At 46.8% G+C, this 15195-nt stretch overlaps 1 protein-coding gene across 2 annotated transcripts in view; it reads left to right on the forward strand.

The window, feature by feature from the left end:
* The window catches only part of CACNA1H (calcium voltage-gated channel subunit alpha1 H), a 203668-nt gene that overhangs the window by 74956 nt on the left and 113517 nt on the right, over positions 1 to 15195 (forward strand). For both annotated transcript variants that reach the window (XM_032762698.2, XM_075069148.1), the window contains exon 8: positions 2276 to 2685. In XM_032762698.2, the coding sequence (XP_032618589.1) occupies positions 2276 to 2685 (410 nt within the window). The remainder of the gene's footprint in view (positions 1 to 2275; positions 2686 to 15195) is intronic.

A 15195-nucleotide genomic window follows, 5' to 3' on the forward strand; every position in this document is an offset into this window, starting at 1 on the left:
CATCTGCTGAGAAGTGGCTCCAGCCTGTGCTCAGCGATGGACCCACTCTAGATTCCTGCCCCATGATGGAGGGATTAGACACTGAAGCCGGTTGGTGAGCTCCATCCGGCATTCCTGGCTTCCAGCTCAATCGGAAGAGTCAAAGGGGCTGCCTCACTTATCTCCCTGCACCTTCCCAGCTGGGAAGAAGGAGCAGAGCGGAATCCAATTCTGGCAAGTGATGTGCAAAACAGAAACACATGAAGGATAATTGCATGCATTAGCAAGGCCGGGGAGCTCACAGTCCTGTCTGAGAAAGGGGCCTGGTGTCATTGAGAAGGGGTGTGATTGGGGGAGTGTATTCTCTCTTTCTGTGCTGTGGAATTGAGTAAAGTGAAGTACAGCCTTTTCCTTAGAGTGCTTGTGCCCTGCAATGCTGTGAGGTTGTTAGAGCAGGCAGCCAAGGAGACTCTGGTGCTCTGAAGACATCTGCGGTGCCTGTGTTTTTTGTATCATTTTTAACACTTTGATAGTATTTAGGAGGTACAAGCCATGTGCTCTAGCATTCGTACTTCTGAAGCAGCTGCTTAGTCATTTCTCCTCGGATCTGCTTGTGCCTTTCTAAATCACTGTGTAAATTAGCAAAGAGAGGAACTGACATGGCCTAGCATGTGGAGTTGGGGGACAGGGAAAATACCTCTGACCTCTTGAGATCTTTGGCATGATCACCAGAAATCTCCAGAGAACCCATTTTCCTGAGGTGATCAGCCCAGTTTTTCAGGCCTGTGTTTTCTGGGTAAGGATCAGTGAAGCAGCCAGTCTTTCAATTTCTCATTGTAACCCAACTTTCAGACTTTGTGAGTGAAGCGATGACTTTTTCTGAAACCTCGTGGAGTATTAGACAGCAGGGGTCTAAATCACGACTGTAATACTGCCATGATGCTCTTGTCTTTTTGGCCCACTGCCATTATTATCTGACAGCTCTTGGATGGCTTCTGTGAAATGAGTTGGTGGGCCTCAGTCTTTTTCCCAGTGGAGAGGGCCAAGCTCTTCAAACATGACTAGTGACTTTGGTGCCCAACTTGAGGGGCTTCACAAGGGCCTTTAAGAAATGGCCCTTGAAGATCAGGCTCCTTTATGGTGTCTCCAGGCGGGCACTCAAAATCACTAGACTCTGCTGAAAGTCTCGTCTGCATCCCCAAAACCAGCAGTTAGCCCCTTTCTTGGCAGACGCAGCGCACAGGCCACTATCTGAGGATGCTCAGGAGCTCAACTACCTTCTTCCCTCCAAGCTGATCCCTTCCCACCAAGCATACTATGGAGGAGGGGAGCGTTACTGCGCAGTTGCCTGCCCTGTATGTATTTGACTCTTGCGCAGGAGTCTGGATCAGGTTCCATTCGGGTGAGGGTTCAGGTTAATTCTCAATTCATCTCCGTTGGCTCATTGCGTTGGTCTGTGAAGACCTCCTGGTTGGGCACGTCCTCTCCATGCTGGGTAGGCAGCACTGCCACCGAGCCCAGCTTCTGGGAGGGCTGCCAACTTTTCTCCCCACGCCAGCAAACACTGTTACAGATTGGATTAAAAAATCCAGCCCCAGCGTGCCTGTTTGAAATAGCCAGAACTCCCGCTGTGCCGTGACTGCAAGAAATTCAAATGAACGTTTCAAAAAAGCTTGAAAGGCAAGGAGGGGTGAGGAGACATCAAAGCAGCCACTGCTGAGATGTTCAATCTATAACTGTCCTTGTTCCCCCGGTGCCCTTCTCTGCACCTTGTTATCAGAATTAAATGGTCCTCTAAATCTGGCATAACTTTCCGGCAGCACTAGGGTCGCCATTAATGATGATAGACCATTGGGTTTAATAAAAGTGAATGGAAAGTATGCACTGTGCCACTCAATTGCAGCAGAGTCCAAAGAGATCACCATGTGCTGGGGGAGAACGGCCCTGTCTAGGGCTAGGTAGCTGAAGCAAGGAAGCTAAGGGATACTTGTGGAACTTGAAGGAGGGGAGACAGGGATAAAAGAGGAGACTATGGAAAAAATTAGACCAAATTAGAGGCAGTTATAGATTTGAAGGCCAGAAGGGACCATTATGAGCACCCAGTCTGACCTCCTGAATGGCATGGGCTGAAGAACCTCCCCCAGTGAGTCTAGCATCAAGCCCATCATGTCTGGTGGAGCTAGAGCAGATCCATCCCATTTGTTATAAGATGACATGTCCATGGAAAACAGGAGATTGTGGGAGTAAGGTGGGAGTTAATTCCGCTGCTGATCCTGTGCGTATCCCTTGGTTGTAGGTCTGTGTAGGACTTCCAGCAGGCTGTCGGGTTTGAACGTGCCGTGCCCTCTGTCCAGCCCCCAGCCCAGCATCCTCACTTGCGAACTCCAGAACTGCCCCTACTGTGCTAACATCCTGGAGGATCCCGAGTTTGAGTTCAGTGAGTCCGACAGCTATGACTCTGACAACAACGGCATCTACGAATTCACGCAGGACCTGAGGCACGGAGACCAGAGAGATCAGATCCAGCAGCAGAGGAATAAGAAGAGGAAGAAGAAGAAACCAAAGGAGAGGAATAAAATTGCTAGACTTTGGGTAGCTTTTGGCAACAAGCTGAAAAGGATTGTGGAGAGCAAGTATTTCAACCGTGGGATTATGATTGCCATTCTGATCAACACCCTGAGCATGGGAATTGAGTATCATGAGCAGGTGAGTAAACTCACCCCCGTGACCACTGCTTTCTTTTTCTTTGTTGGGCTGCGTGTGCTGCTTGGCATACAAAGGAAACGAACTCACACAGTTGGGATTTTGAGTTTTAGAGTCTGAGCATGAACGGCGCACGTGATCTAGATCAAGCGCTTTTTACAGACAGCGGTAATGGGAATGGTTTCTGAACAGTGAATACATGCAAGGGAATTGTCAGCTGCTCACAGATGGAAACAGAAAATAAGGGCACGGGTCCGAGCCATCAAGCTGTGGGTGGCAGGTATCAAAGGCCAGGGCAGGCTAAGCTTCCCCTAGACCAGGCCGTGGCCCCACCCATGTTCTGCCTCAAGGCCCCGCCTCTCTACCCTGAAGCCAGTGAGGGCTCAGCTCCAGCCAGCGGCCAGCAACCAGAAGCTGGGGCTGCCCTGGGCAGCTCAGGCCAGCCCAGGGGTTGGGCCAGAGGGTCGGGCTTGTGCGAGGGCCAACGGCTCAGCCTGAAGCTCAGTGGCAGGGGGTTATTGGGCTCCTCCAGCAGTGTGGGGGGGATTGGGCTCCTCCAGTGGCAGGGCTGGAGGGATTAGCCTTCCCGAAGTGGGGATTAACCCACCAACCATGCTTCAAACCATTATGCAGGCACTTAACTTCCTGTATATGAGTCAACTTGCCGATGGCAAGTGTAAACACATGTACAGTGGTTTGCAAGATCAGGGTCTGAATTCATAGAATAAATTATCCTGTTCCACAAATGCATGAATTGTTCCACTGCAAAGTGTCACATATCCCTGGCCGAGATGGTGTGCTGTGAACGACCATCTGCATTTGAAACATGACTCTGGGTTTTTCCAGTGGATGATAGAATCTGGGAGAAATTCATTTTGTAACACGAATCACCAGTGCACAAGTTTGCTTCTGTGCATTGAAATAAAAAACAAAACTCCGAAGCCCACTGTTATGCCAGGCCAAAACCAAGGAAGCCAGTTTCTACTTTGCTCTTTGCGGGAGGACTCTTTGTTCAACCCCAACAGTTGAATTTGATCTCCTTGGGCTCAAGGTGATGTCTTTTAGGTGTTTGGAGGCAAGAAGAATATTCATTCTGTTCAGACTAATCCCAGGAACAGCATGATGTCAAGAAAAGCATTTGCCACTGAGGGTGGTGTGTCCTCACTGTAGCTTAGCTGGAGCTGAAGGACAGGGAGATGAGAGAGATGAGTCATCTAACGATCCTTCAGTCAGGTCATTGTATGGGAAGCTGCTCTTTTCTGAGTCTTCTTGGAAAAACTGGTTAACCAGCTATTTTACAAATGACGTGCTCTGAATTTTCTCTGCAAAGTGCAGAAAACGCCACCCTGTGATTTGGAGAGGAATTTTAGTGCTAATTTTCTAAGTGGCAAGTGATTCACAGTGTTCCATTGAAAGCTCTCCCATACTGCATGCTGCAGAGCCATGAATATATTCTGCAGCCCAAGACTATTAACCGGGGAATTATCCCTGTTGCCACTAAAATCTACTCACTCAGAAATGACGAGGAGAGGCAGTACAGGGTAGGGGTGGAGCTTTGTGGTGGGGGCACATAAGCCTATGCACACAATGGTGGGGGGGGGCAAGGTTCTTTGTGTTCTCTTCTCCATCACTTCCCCTTGTTTGTGGTCCCATACAGAGCCAGAACCCATCAGTGCCTACAAGATCCGCCTTATTTTTTTCACCTATGTCTGTTTCCAAAACCCATGTCATTCATTGTGTGTCACTGTGTATGATTTCCCCCATCTCTGTTTGCAAAACCTGTGTCATGATTTATGTGTCTTTTCTCTTAAGATCAATTCTTAACTAAAACAACCTGACTAGCAACCCTACAATAATAAACCAATTCATGTCTGCAACAGAGGAAGGCCAAAATTAAAAAAAAAAAAAAAAAAAAGCGGGGGGGGAGACAGAGAAGTGAATATTAAAGGCAGATTTTTGTCTAATGAATTGTTCAACAAGAAGTTTTAAAATTAGGAAATACACCTAGACAGTCTCCTTTGAATAGAGCCATATATTCATTGGGAAGGCTGTGTTGCTGCAGGGATATTTTTGTCAGGCAGATAAAACTTTCACTTCTTAGATACTCTGGTGACGGGTGCAAGGGGATAACCTAAGCTAGACAGGCTATGGTGAGCAAGCACAGAGTTTCCATGGAGTCTGTGCCCCATCAGTTATAAAAGGTAGATTGTGATAATTATGTCCTTGTTCCTAAGAAAGTAAATCCCTGTGGGTTTATTTTGGATTCCAGATTTGCTTAAACTGTCTTAAAGCCAATGGTAATAAAAGATTTTTAAGTTTTTGGCTAAAGAGCTCCAGAATCCAGCCAGTTTTGCTCTTAGCCACTGGCCAACTCGGGTGCAATAAAAAGAAGAATTTTGAAGGAAAACCCTGTAAAAGTTCCTGCACGTGCCTGACTGTGAAAAGCCTAATGTCTCTGGTGCATTGCAAGGATGACAGACGGCTGAGCTGTCAGACCAAGCTTCTAAGCACCTCAACCCAGCAGTCTGATATCAACAGGATGGCCCCTGGGGCCTTGTCTGGGGCCAGTACATGATGCTAAAGCAATAGGAAACAAAGTCAGACTCCTAAACTATCTGGCATTAAAGCCTTGGGCTTTTATTAGCACAGCGTGGGTGATTTCAGAACCCTGTGAAAATTGTCTGTAGGATTCAGAACCAGAGAAGCGTGTTTGGTGCAGAGATAAAGAGCAGTTGCCTTCGTGAAACTGACCATGGCTTTGGGCTGGGAGAAGATCTGGGAATCAATCGTTCTGGCTACCCCTCCCCCTGCTGCCATGAAAAATCAGTTCAATCCTAACTTGCTTGATCGTTGAGTGAAAGGTGCTGGCCCAATGGCCCTGAGCTGCAGCATTGGTGGCAGCGGCAGCAGCAGCGTGAGTTTTCCCCAGGTTGCTAATGGGCCTCCGCCGTAACCTGAAGATGCCAAGACTGCTATCCCATCCCCACTAGAGCACAGGGGAAGAGGACGGTCTGCATATAAAACTACTCCATAGAATCTGCTGCCAAGCGTCTCCTCTGCTGGGGAGTTCTGGAACACTGTGGCATTTACAGAGGGCAAGGTCTCCTAGCCCTGGGGATCCAGGAGGAAGCGGGGTACAGTTATAGCGTGCAGGAGCAGTCTGCATGGATAGCACCTGCCTATGCTCTGGTCTGCTGACTTTCCTCCAGGTTACATGGTTGCAGCTGGATCCCAGTGCCGCTGCACAGAAGTATTAGCCATGAAGGGGCTTGGAAGAGCAACCATGGCTTTGAACAGTGATCACTCTCCAGGGGACAGTGCCATAGAGCCCAGCCGCTCTCGGCCCTGAAACTCGACAGAGCCCTTTCCATGCAGAGCGCAAGATGGAAGGGATTGTGCTGTGGGGAGGGAGGAGTGCTAGAGACACCAAATTTCCACACACCATCCCTTTAGCACAGACAGGGAGATCCACATACCGAAGGATGCTCCAGGCCTAAGGGAAATTCCCCATCCTGAAATGGCTTTCATGTTCAGGATGGACTCCTGGAAGGAAACCCCCAGGTGTTGTCCACAGACACTAGCCATCTTTGAACATGCAGCAAGGCTCCAGGATTACCTCCAAGAACCCTAGTTGAAGGGCTTTTCCTTCACCATGAAGGCTGGTGCCTCTAGCTGAAACATCCTGTCTGAAGCACTTTTCAGTCAACGATCTTGAATCCTGGATGTCACCTTCTCAGATTTCCTTAATGTGAACAGAGCTCTGACCTCCTCAGCCTCTAAGATCCCTTCAGCGCACGGCTGCTTTGTTGAGACAGCAGCCTATGTTAACCAGGTGTGCTAGTGGGTTCTGTGACACCCGGTGACACTTGTCCACCAGGAACTGCTCTGAAACTAACTTCATTTGAACAGCTGTTGCCTTGACCTGGCTGGAGTTCAGGCAGTGACAACCTCTAAGTCCCACTGCTCATGTCACAAACCATCCATCCCCTTCACTGGTCTTTGTTTTTAACATCATTAAGGAGCGTGTTAGTTTTCATTTCCCGGCATTTCGGTTTTCAGAAAACGATCAGAGGCTTTGCAGATGGATTGACAGGCGGTCCATGTTTTTATTGCACAATTATTCAAAGCCAAAGAATCAAGTCCTCTCATTTATACGTACTGAAGAACATATGGCATGCAAGATAAAACAATAATAGTCCTTTGCACTTCTGTAGTGCCTTTCATCCAAGGACTTCAAAGCACTCTGCAAACAGCTAAAGTCTCACAGCAGCCCCTGGAAGTTAGCAACTATTACTGTACCAATTTTACAGATGTGGACACTGAGGCATGGAGAGGTTGTGATCTGCAGGGCTGGGACTAGAACCCAGGAGTCCTGACCCCCATTCTAATTACTATACACATGCCTCAAGTGCTATGACCATCCTGGGCGGTGACTGGACAGGACAAGAATCTTGCTTTGTGTCTCAACCCTAACTGTACATCATATCCATTAGGGATGAGCCTGGACAAAAAACCCACATCCGGTTGGCCCCCAGCTTTGGGAAGGAGTTCAGATTTGAATCCTACCCCAAACTTCATCGCACACACTCCTCGGCAGTGTTAATATGGCTGTTTTGCTACGTGTATTGGAACTAGCCTCGTGAATGTACTGCAGGTAGTTTCAGTGTAGGGTGACCAGATGTTCCGATTTTATAGGGACGGTCCTGATTTTGGGGTCTTTTTCTTATATAGGCTGCTATTGTCCCCCACCCCTTGTCCCGATTTTTCACACTTGCTCTCTGGTCACCCTATTTCAATGTCTTCTAGCACCAGAATTCCACCTTTCAGCTGGAATAGCCCTCACTTAATAGACCCACTCTTCATGAAAGCAATGTAAGATTTAATGGCAGGATGGCCTCTTTAAGAAAGACATTGTTGGCCTTGAAGACTGTTAGAAGTGGAGCTATTTGAGAGCCAAATAATAGAAACCAGCACGCAGCAGTTAATTGGCAGAGTGTTTCTCTGGAATTTTAGTCATTATTTTGAATCAGATACTACGGCATAGCACATTCACGGGACTGGCTGACCCAGTTGTGTCGCTGCCTGTCTTATAACATGTGAATACTGATTAGGAGGTGACGGGATGCTGCTAGTTAGTGGCAACATGACTTGTATTTTACAGGTTAATTGGCTGCTTTGGATTTTATTCTATTTTGTTCACGTTTTATTTATTTATTTTTCTACCTCCGCCCTGAACAGGGACTCCGCCAGGTAGGGAAAACAAGCACAGAGAAGATGGCAATCCTTATATTATCATTATTACCAGCGTTTTCAGTAAGATAAATGCTTTGACTTGTATATTCTTGGTGACAGACAGATCTTTGGTCTACCCGAGCGCATGCCTTTTTAAGCTGAGCTGCCAGTTCTGTCTCCAAAGCAACTAAGTACCCATGTCGTTTGCATGACCCCTTCCCCAGGTCATTGTGGGGAATGATGAAGGGGTGCACAGAACAAGTATGGCAGGTTCCAGGGTCTGTCTCTTAAAGTGTGTCTTTCAGAGTTGCCTAGAGGATTCAGGGGCCTGGGGTCTTTGGCGGCAGGAGGCCCCCACTGCCGAATTGCTGCTGAAGACCCGGCACTTTGGCGGCGGGTCCCGGGGCAGAAGGACCCCCCACCACGGGTCTTCGGGGCACTTTGGCGGTGAGTCCCGGGGCGGAAGGACCCCCTACCACCGAATTGCCGCCGAAGACCTGGAGCGGAAGAAGCTCTGAGGGCCTGGGCCCTGCAAGAGTTTTCCAGGGCCCCCAGAGCAAGTGAAGGACCCTGCTCCAGGGGCCCCGAAAAACTCTCATGGGGGCCCCTGCAGGGCCCGGAGCCTGGGGCAAATTGCCCCACTTGCTTCCCCTTCTGGGCGGCCCTGGTGTCTCTGCTCTGGAAAGTGACTGTGGAACTGTGAACACCCTCTTACTCAATAGATATGCTCCCCATGAGAACCCAGAGTCCAGTATCTGCTGACTTGAATGGCCAATATAACCGATTACTCCATTTTATTGTGGCTATTCCTGCAGGGCTAGCGGACCAATGGGAGGGCGAGCCAGACTCTGTTCCTTCTCTTAAACCATCTACGCAATTGTGAATGAAATTCCCATTTCAGGGGCAAGCTCTGTCCTCAGTTACAGCTCTAAACCCGCAATGAAAACAACCTGCTGCTGATGGTCCATGAGAAGGAATATGCTCATTCATCCATTCAGCCCCACTGAGTTGCTCACCATAGAAAACTGAGCACAGAATTTGCCTCCAGGACCTTTTATTGCTGCTGCTGCTAAGCTGGCAGCAGAGAACTCAGCTGGACTTCAAAGACCCAAGGTAAGTTTGCAGGGGTGACAATGCTAAACTGAGCCTATTTGATGTGGAGCCATCCCATCAAATGGCACCTAGGGATGCTGTTTTATGGTCACTTTTCAGAGCAGAACTCCAAATTAATACTTGTTCCAAGCTTTTGCTCTTCCTCCTGATCCTTTCGGTTGGCTTCATAAATTCTTGCTCTCATGGTGTGTTTCATTCAGAGAATCTTGGTTTGGAGTAGCCAAGAGCCAGTCTTTAGTAAACATTCAACAGTCCATGTTCATTGCTATAGGCCAAATGTTCATTCTAAGCACCACGCTAGCTCAGGTCTATCTCCAGGAGCAGCAGTCACACCTCCAGACTGCCATGAAGACATACTCATAGAGGCAGGGCCGTTATTCCTGCTTTGTGGGTCCAGTTGTATTTGGCCTTGATGGAGCTCCTTCTCACCCACTCTCTGACCATTCTTTCTATATTAACCAGCCTTCTGCGCTCACCCACTTTCCACCCTCAGAGTTTTATGTTATTGGCATAGTCTTTTTATTATTTTCTGTAAGAGTAATGGACCCTTCCATGCCTTGTGCCAGAAGGGAACAGCACCTCCGCTGTGCAATGAAGCATCCAAGGGTTGGCATTTTGAGAGGTCACCAAGAAAAGCATGTGTGTGAGGGGCCAGTACACAGAGCTCATTGTGGGTGGGCCCATGGAAGTTCAATTTGCAGATTGTCACTGGTTTCTGCAAATGTATTCATTATTCTTAATGATTCCCTGCAGAAGTCTGCAGCCTCCTCATTGTTAGCTAGCTGTTCCCTTCAGCTATGCCTTGTTTGTAGTGTGTGGTTGGTCGCATAAGTTACATGGCATTGTTTCTGCACTCTGATTGGATGACTGAAACTTTTTAAGCAAAAATATATTGAAGGGTGAATAATGTACTTCCTAGTATGAGTTTTCAGGTGGGTCTATAATCGGTGGCTCTCTGATACGCTCCAGTTTAATCTGAAGCTGTTGGGTTTGATGCAGGAGGTACTCAGTGATGTTCTCTGGGCTGTGTTATGCAGGAGGTCAGACTAGATGAATAAATGACAGAATGAATCCATCAAACACTCATGCTCTATAAACAGAGGTTATGGCAATGGGAGCCCTGTGAGAACATAGTCTGTAGGTAAAATAGCCACACTCTCATAAACAAAGAATACTATAACCTCGCGAATCACAGCAGAGTGAGCTTGCCAGCTGCATTTCGTCATGTAATCACTGTATTATTCAGCCAACTTCAAACAATAGTGCGAAAGGGGGTTACAAGGCAGAGAGGTTTAGTGTAGTGGGTGGTGAGATGCTAGCTTTATACTAGAGGAAATGTAAGATGAGGGCAGGCCTTTAGTGAAGGTGGATCGTACAAATGAAGGACATGGTGTTGCATCTAATCCGCTGCTTATTGCACATTGTCCATGAATAGATTTCACAGGCAGGTGGCGTTTGGTTCAGCTCTGGTCAATTAAGGAGGCCCCAGGGAGAGCACGCTCCACCATCCGTAACAGACGTACCTGGTTCTCGTGTGTCTGAGAAATGAAGAAAAATGAGCTGAGGCTAGGAAAGGTTACAGCCCATTGTTCAGGGCGTGTAGCAGCACCAGAGAGATCGCACCGCCTTCAGGCAGCCCGCAAAGCCTCTTGCCATGCAGTGGGAGCCCCACACACAACTCCTTCTGTATCTCCTGCCAGCCACATGGCTTTTTTTTTTTTTTTTTAACTTCACACTAAAGCAAATTACCCTCATTCCGCATTCCTCTCTGTGTCTATGAAATGCAATCTGGCTGTATGGAATAGTAATGTAATTACCTGAAGGCTTTGGGGAGGAAATGCAAATGAGCAAGGCAATCAACAAATAACTGGTGAAAATAATGCTTGCAACATACCAACACTAGTAGGAATGCAATGACAGTGTGTACATGGCTTTAAAGTGTTGGGAGCCTGGTAACTGAAAAATGCAAAGTATCTAAATTCTCCAGGGTTGGTTGGTTGTTTTTCCTACAAAAAACCCTGAAAGTTTTCAAAGAAAAGTAAAAAGCTTTGATTTTGTTGAAATTTTTCACTGAGGGGAAAAAAAATATTTTTCTGTTCATCTCAGAGGAGAAGCCACATGGAAAATGCGCCCCAAAGATGGAGATACGCTCTTGCATCTCCTGATGGTTCCTCCAGCTAGTGATGCTGGTGGTGCTAGCCGATCCTTAGACTGTTCCTTTGCTCCTGGCACCCAGGTGCTGTACAGAGTTAGCCTGATCTGCCCCTATACAGGTCGAGGATTTGAGTCTCCAAGACTATCGGTCTAGCACCTTTCATCAGCAAGAAATTCACTCCAGAAAAATAAGCCAGTGTATCTACTGCTGCCTCCGCCTTGACTCGTGACTCATGATTTTTGCTTGGGGTTTAACCACATTTCTCCAGCTTTGACAATTTCAATGACTGCGATTTCCCAGAATTATGAATGAGGTTTTAAATGTCTCATTGAAACCTCCTTCAGAATCCTTCATCACAAGACTGAGATGCTTTTATAAATGATCTAGGTAAAAATGCATCTGAAATAAGTGAGACTTTGGCTTGACAGTGAATGAGACTTGGCACGTCTGCTTCAACTCTTTAAACCTCTTTTTGTTTTCTCTGTCTGGCTTCTGAACTTTACTCTCCTAAAGGCAGATTGATACCCTATTTGGGAACATTACGGTGTGCACTGGATTAAGAACCCACAATAACCAACTGCAGCAGAGAATCTGCCACCAATGCTGCTGGGATGGGAGGCAGGGGGGAGGAAAGGTGACTTGGCCTTTCATCCAAATTGAGTGCATCTCTGAGTCTTCTTCTCTCCTGCCTAATTGTCTTTGGGACTAAGAACCCTGCAGAATGAGATTAGCAGAATGAATCTGGAAGTCTTTACTGTAGTATCCCCTGATACAGAAAAGAGACAGGACTTGAGTGTAATTAAAGTGGACACACAGAGACCCTGTAGTTCTCTCTTGCTCAAGTTCCCCAAGTGATGCACAGCTTGTGCTGTCTAGTGTAATTGTCAGTTTCCTTAAATCCTGGCCCGGACTCCACAGTCATAGAATAGGTCATATAGGTGCACATGTCCCCCTGCCCCGTCGCCCCAAAAAAAATCCTGGATCCAAACTTCCCAGACAGCTTTCTCCTCCCAAGCAATCAGGTGCAGGTCCAGTCCATCTCAAAGCCAAATGAAAACCATAGAGAACTGCTCAATCGGGAGGAAAATCAAAGTTACATTTTGCCCCTAAAGAGTTTGGTGCCAAAACGCCCATAGTCCCAGCCCCACTTATCCCTGATCTGGGTGTACACTAGTGGTGCAGTAACTCATAGGCGAGAACAGCTTGAGGTCGTTTGCTCAAAGCAATTTCTGCCAGAGCTTCAGAAAGCAGAATATGTTGCTGGGCAATTGAGTCTTATTTAGAATGGCCTGTGGTATGCGGCCCAAACGTGCTGAATAATCCTCATTGCACTAAAGTCTGGGTTGCACAGAGGATAGATTGGTGCCCTGAATGTCCCAGAGCCAAGATGATATCCTGTCCTTTTAACAGAAACATGCTTATCCGTCACGGTATTGCAGCACAGCTGGGGTGTGCATGGGAGCAAAGAGACGGGCCAGACGGATGTCAGAAATAAAATAGATAACAGAGAACTTTTAAGAGGTGGTGGATCCACTGAGAGCAGCATGAGCCAAACGTGAGCGCTGTATGCAGGCACCGGCATCCCTTGGTCGATGTCTAGCCCATCCCAAAACAGACTGCAAGGAGATCCAAAGGCTTGAATAACCATCCCCTCCCCCTTTCTCCTGCACCTCTCTCTCCCAGCCCACTCCTCTGTCCTTGCTCCAGGCCCTGCTCCTTTTTCAGGCTCCCACTAGAATCTGCAGTGACTTCAGCCAGAGGTCCACCAGAGTTACATTCCAGGCAGATATTACTGGAATAGCAGTAGTGTCACCCCCATGCTATAGCAGGTGGGAATGCATCATTCAAGGATTTCAGGATGCCCCTGCAGCTCTGGTAGGTGGGTTCCCACCATTCCCAGGAGTGAATTTATGACAGTGATGGACAGACTGTGATCGACAGATTGACAACAAACCCATGACTCATGGCCGAGGGAGAGGAGAAGACTTCTCGTGGATTATGAAGGTCCTTTTAGAGTTGCCCTCTGAGCTATCTGTAAAGCAAACACTTTCTAATGCTGTTAATGTCCCCCTTTCTCTCCTTGTTTGTTTGTGTGTAATAGCAGGAGGATTGGTGTGTGTAATTTTTTTAATATAATATGAAAGCTGAATGCAATATTGATGGTTGCAACTGTCACTCCTCTGAAAACATGGAGCAAAATAAAGGTTAACAAGTTTGGGCTCTCGGAAAAGCATGTACAACAGAGCTTTGTGGAGGAGTTTGTGAGTCACCACATAGCAAGGAACAACACGACTGCATTTTCCAAGCGTTCGCTCACTTTCCCTGGTGCAAGGTTATTTATCATACTCTGTAGCAAACTGTCTTCTGATTGTATGTCCTCATTTCAGATTCTCAAAACCCCAAATTACATTCTTCCCTGTGTACAGCATAAGCAGGTTGTACAGTATAAATAGCCAGAGGGGATTGCTTAAGCATCAGGTTGGAAATAACTATTCTCTCTCCAACCATATGTTCAAGTCCCTCTGGCATCAGCTCATTGGGAGGTAAATGGTGCTCCATATAATTTATGTTTCCTTAGAAACAGAGGTCGCATGTTACCAGCATGGACACACGCGAGATCCTGGGTTAGTTTTTGGAAGAGGAGGGGTTTTCCCTGGCATCTGTGGTTAAAATCCCTCCTCCCCATGTTGTTGTGCACCTCTTCTACCCCTCACTGCCATTCTCTCTCCATCCCAGAAGTAGCGGTATTCAGCTCCATACCTTGAGGCCCTTACTCAGTTCTCACTTGTTGATTTCAGTATGAATTTTTCCAGAATAAGGACTGCAGAATTTGACCTACTGTTGTTTTAGCAGCCCTCTGGAATGAAAGGTACTAGATCTAAGACGATGATTGTTCTCACCTTGGAATTCATCTGATACCAAAACTTACCCAGCTCTTCACCGGTTGATGCAGAAGGTGACACCATGAAGGGAGAGCCAGAGGGTAGCAAGTCATTTCTAATAATGACATTCCTGTTTAAAAAAAAAATCACACACAATCTCCTCTAAAGTAATTTTTTAAGATGTGAAAGTTAGTTTTATCTGCCCAGGTTTTCAGATTCAAGAGATGCAGCTTGTTCTGGAAGTAGCCAGACTTCTCATAACCAAGCCTCTGAAATCAGTGATGTTCACTCATGCCTAAAAAATATTCCCCCACGTCCTCTTCCCTTTAATGTTCATGTTGTGAGGAAATTGAGCAGGCTATCCTCTTGCCGTATTAATACTCCATCTACTGCAGTTAATCAAACATCTAGATGACACTAAATGCAGCATGTCAATTTTGTTAACGCCTGTCATCCGGAGCTGTAATTTACTCCCATTATCCACAGCCCTGAATAAGCAATCATATTCTGTCTCTCTAATTCAGTTCTCTCACTCTCGCTGCTCCCCACGCGCACACATTCGCTGCTCACACAAGTTCTCTCCATGCACAATCCAGTACTCAGAAAGTGCTGTTCCATTTTCCATCATCACCATAGAAACAGCTTTGGAGTTCCAGGGTGCATGTGCTGTAACAAGCCTTTAAAAAAAATAAATAAAAAGATAACAGTTCGGTTCAATTGAGTTGCAAGCTGCATTTTATAGGAGAGAAGGTGTGTTTCCATGATAAAGCCAAGGAGACAAATGGCAGAGATTGTCAAAGGCGGAGAGGTAATAGAAACTTCTGTGAAATCTGCCATGGAGGCACTTTTTCCAACAGCAAAACATTTATCTCCAGGCTTGATTTCTTTTTTTCTCTTTAAAACACCAGACAAACAAAAATCCAGGTAAATTATTTCCTAGGATCATACCTATTTGTATACAGAGCTTTGTAATATTTTACCCCCATCCTCCATGGATTCAGTCTTTCTTAACAGGCACATGTTGTTGTGCATGTGAGATCTGATCCTGTGAGGTCTTGAGTTCTCATTACCCTTATTGGTCTTTTCAGAAATAGAGGGCTCAGCCCTACAAAGGGGTGCTCAGCTCTCCTG

Source organism: Chelonoidis abingdonii, chromosome 9 (genome assembly GCF_003597395.2).
Source record: "Chelonoidis abingdonii isolate Lonesome George chromosome 9, CheloAbing_2.0, whole genome shotgun sequence".
NCBI lineage: Eukaryota > Metazoa > Chordata > Testudines > Testudinidae > Chelonoidis > Chelonoidis abingdonii.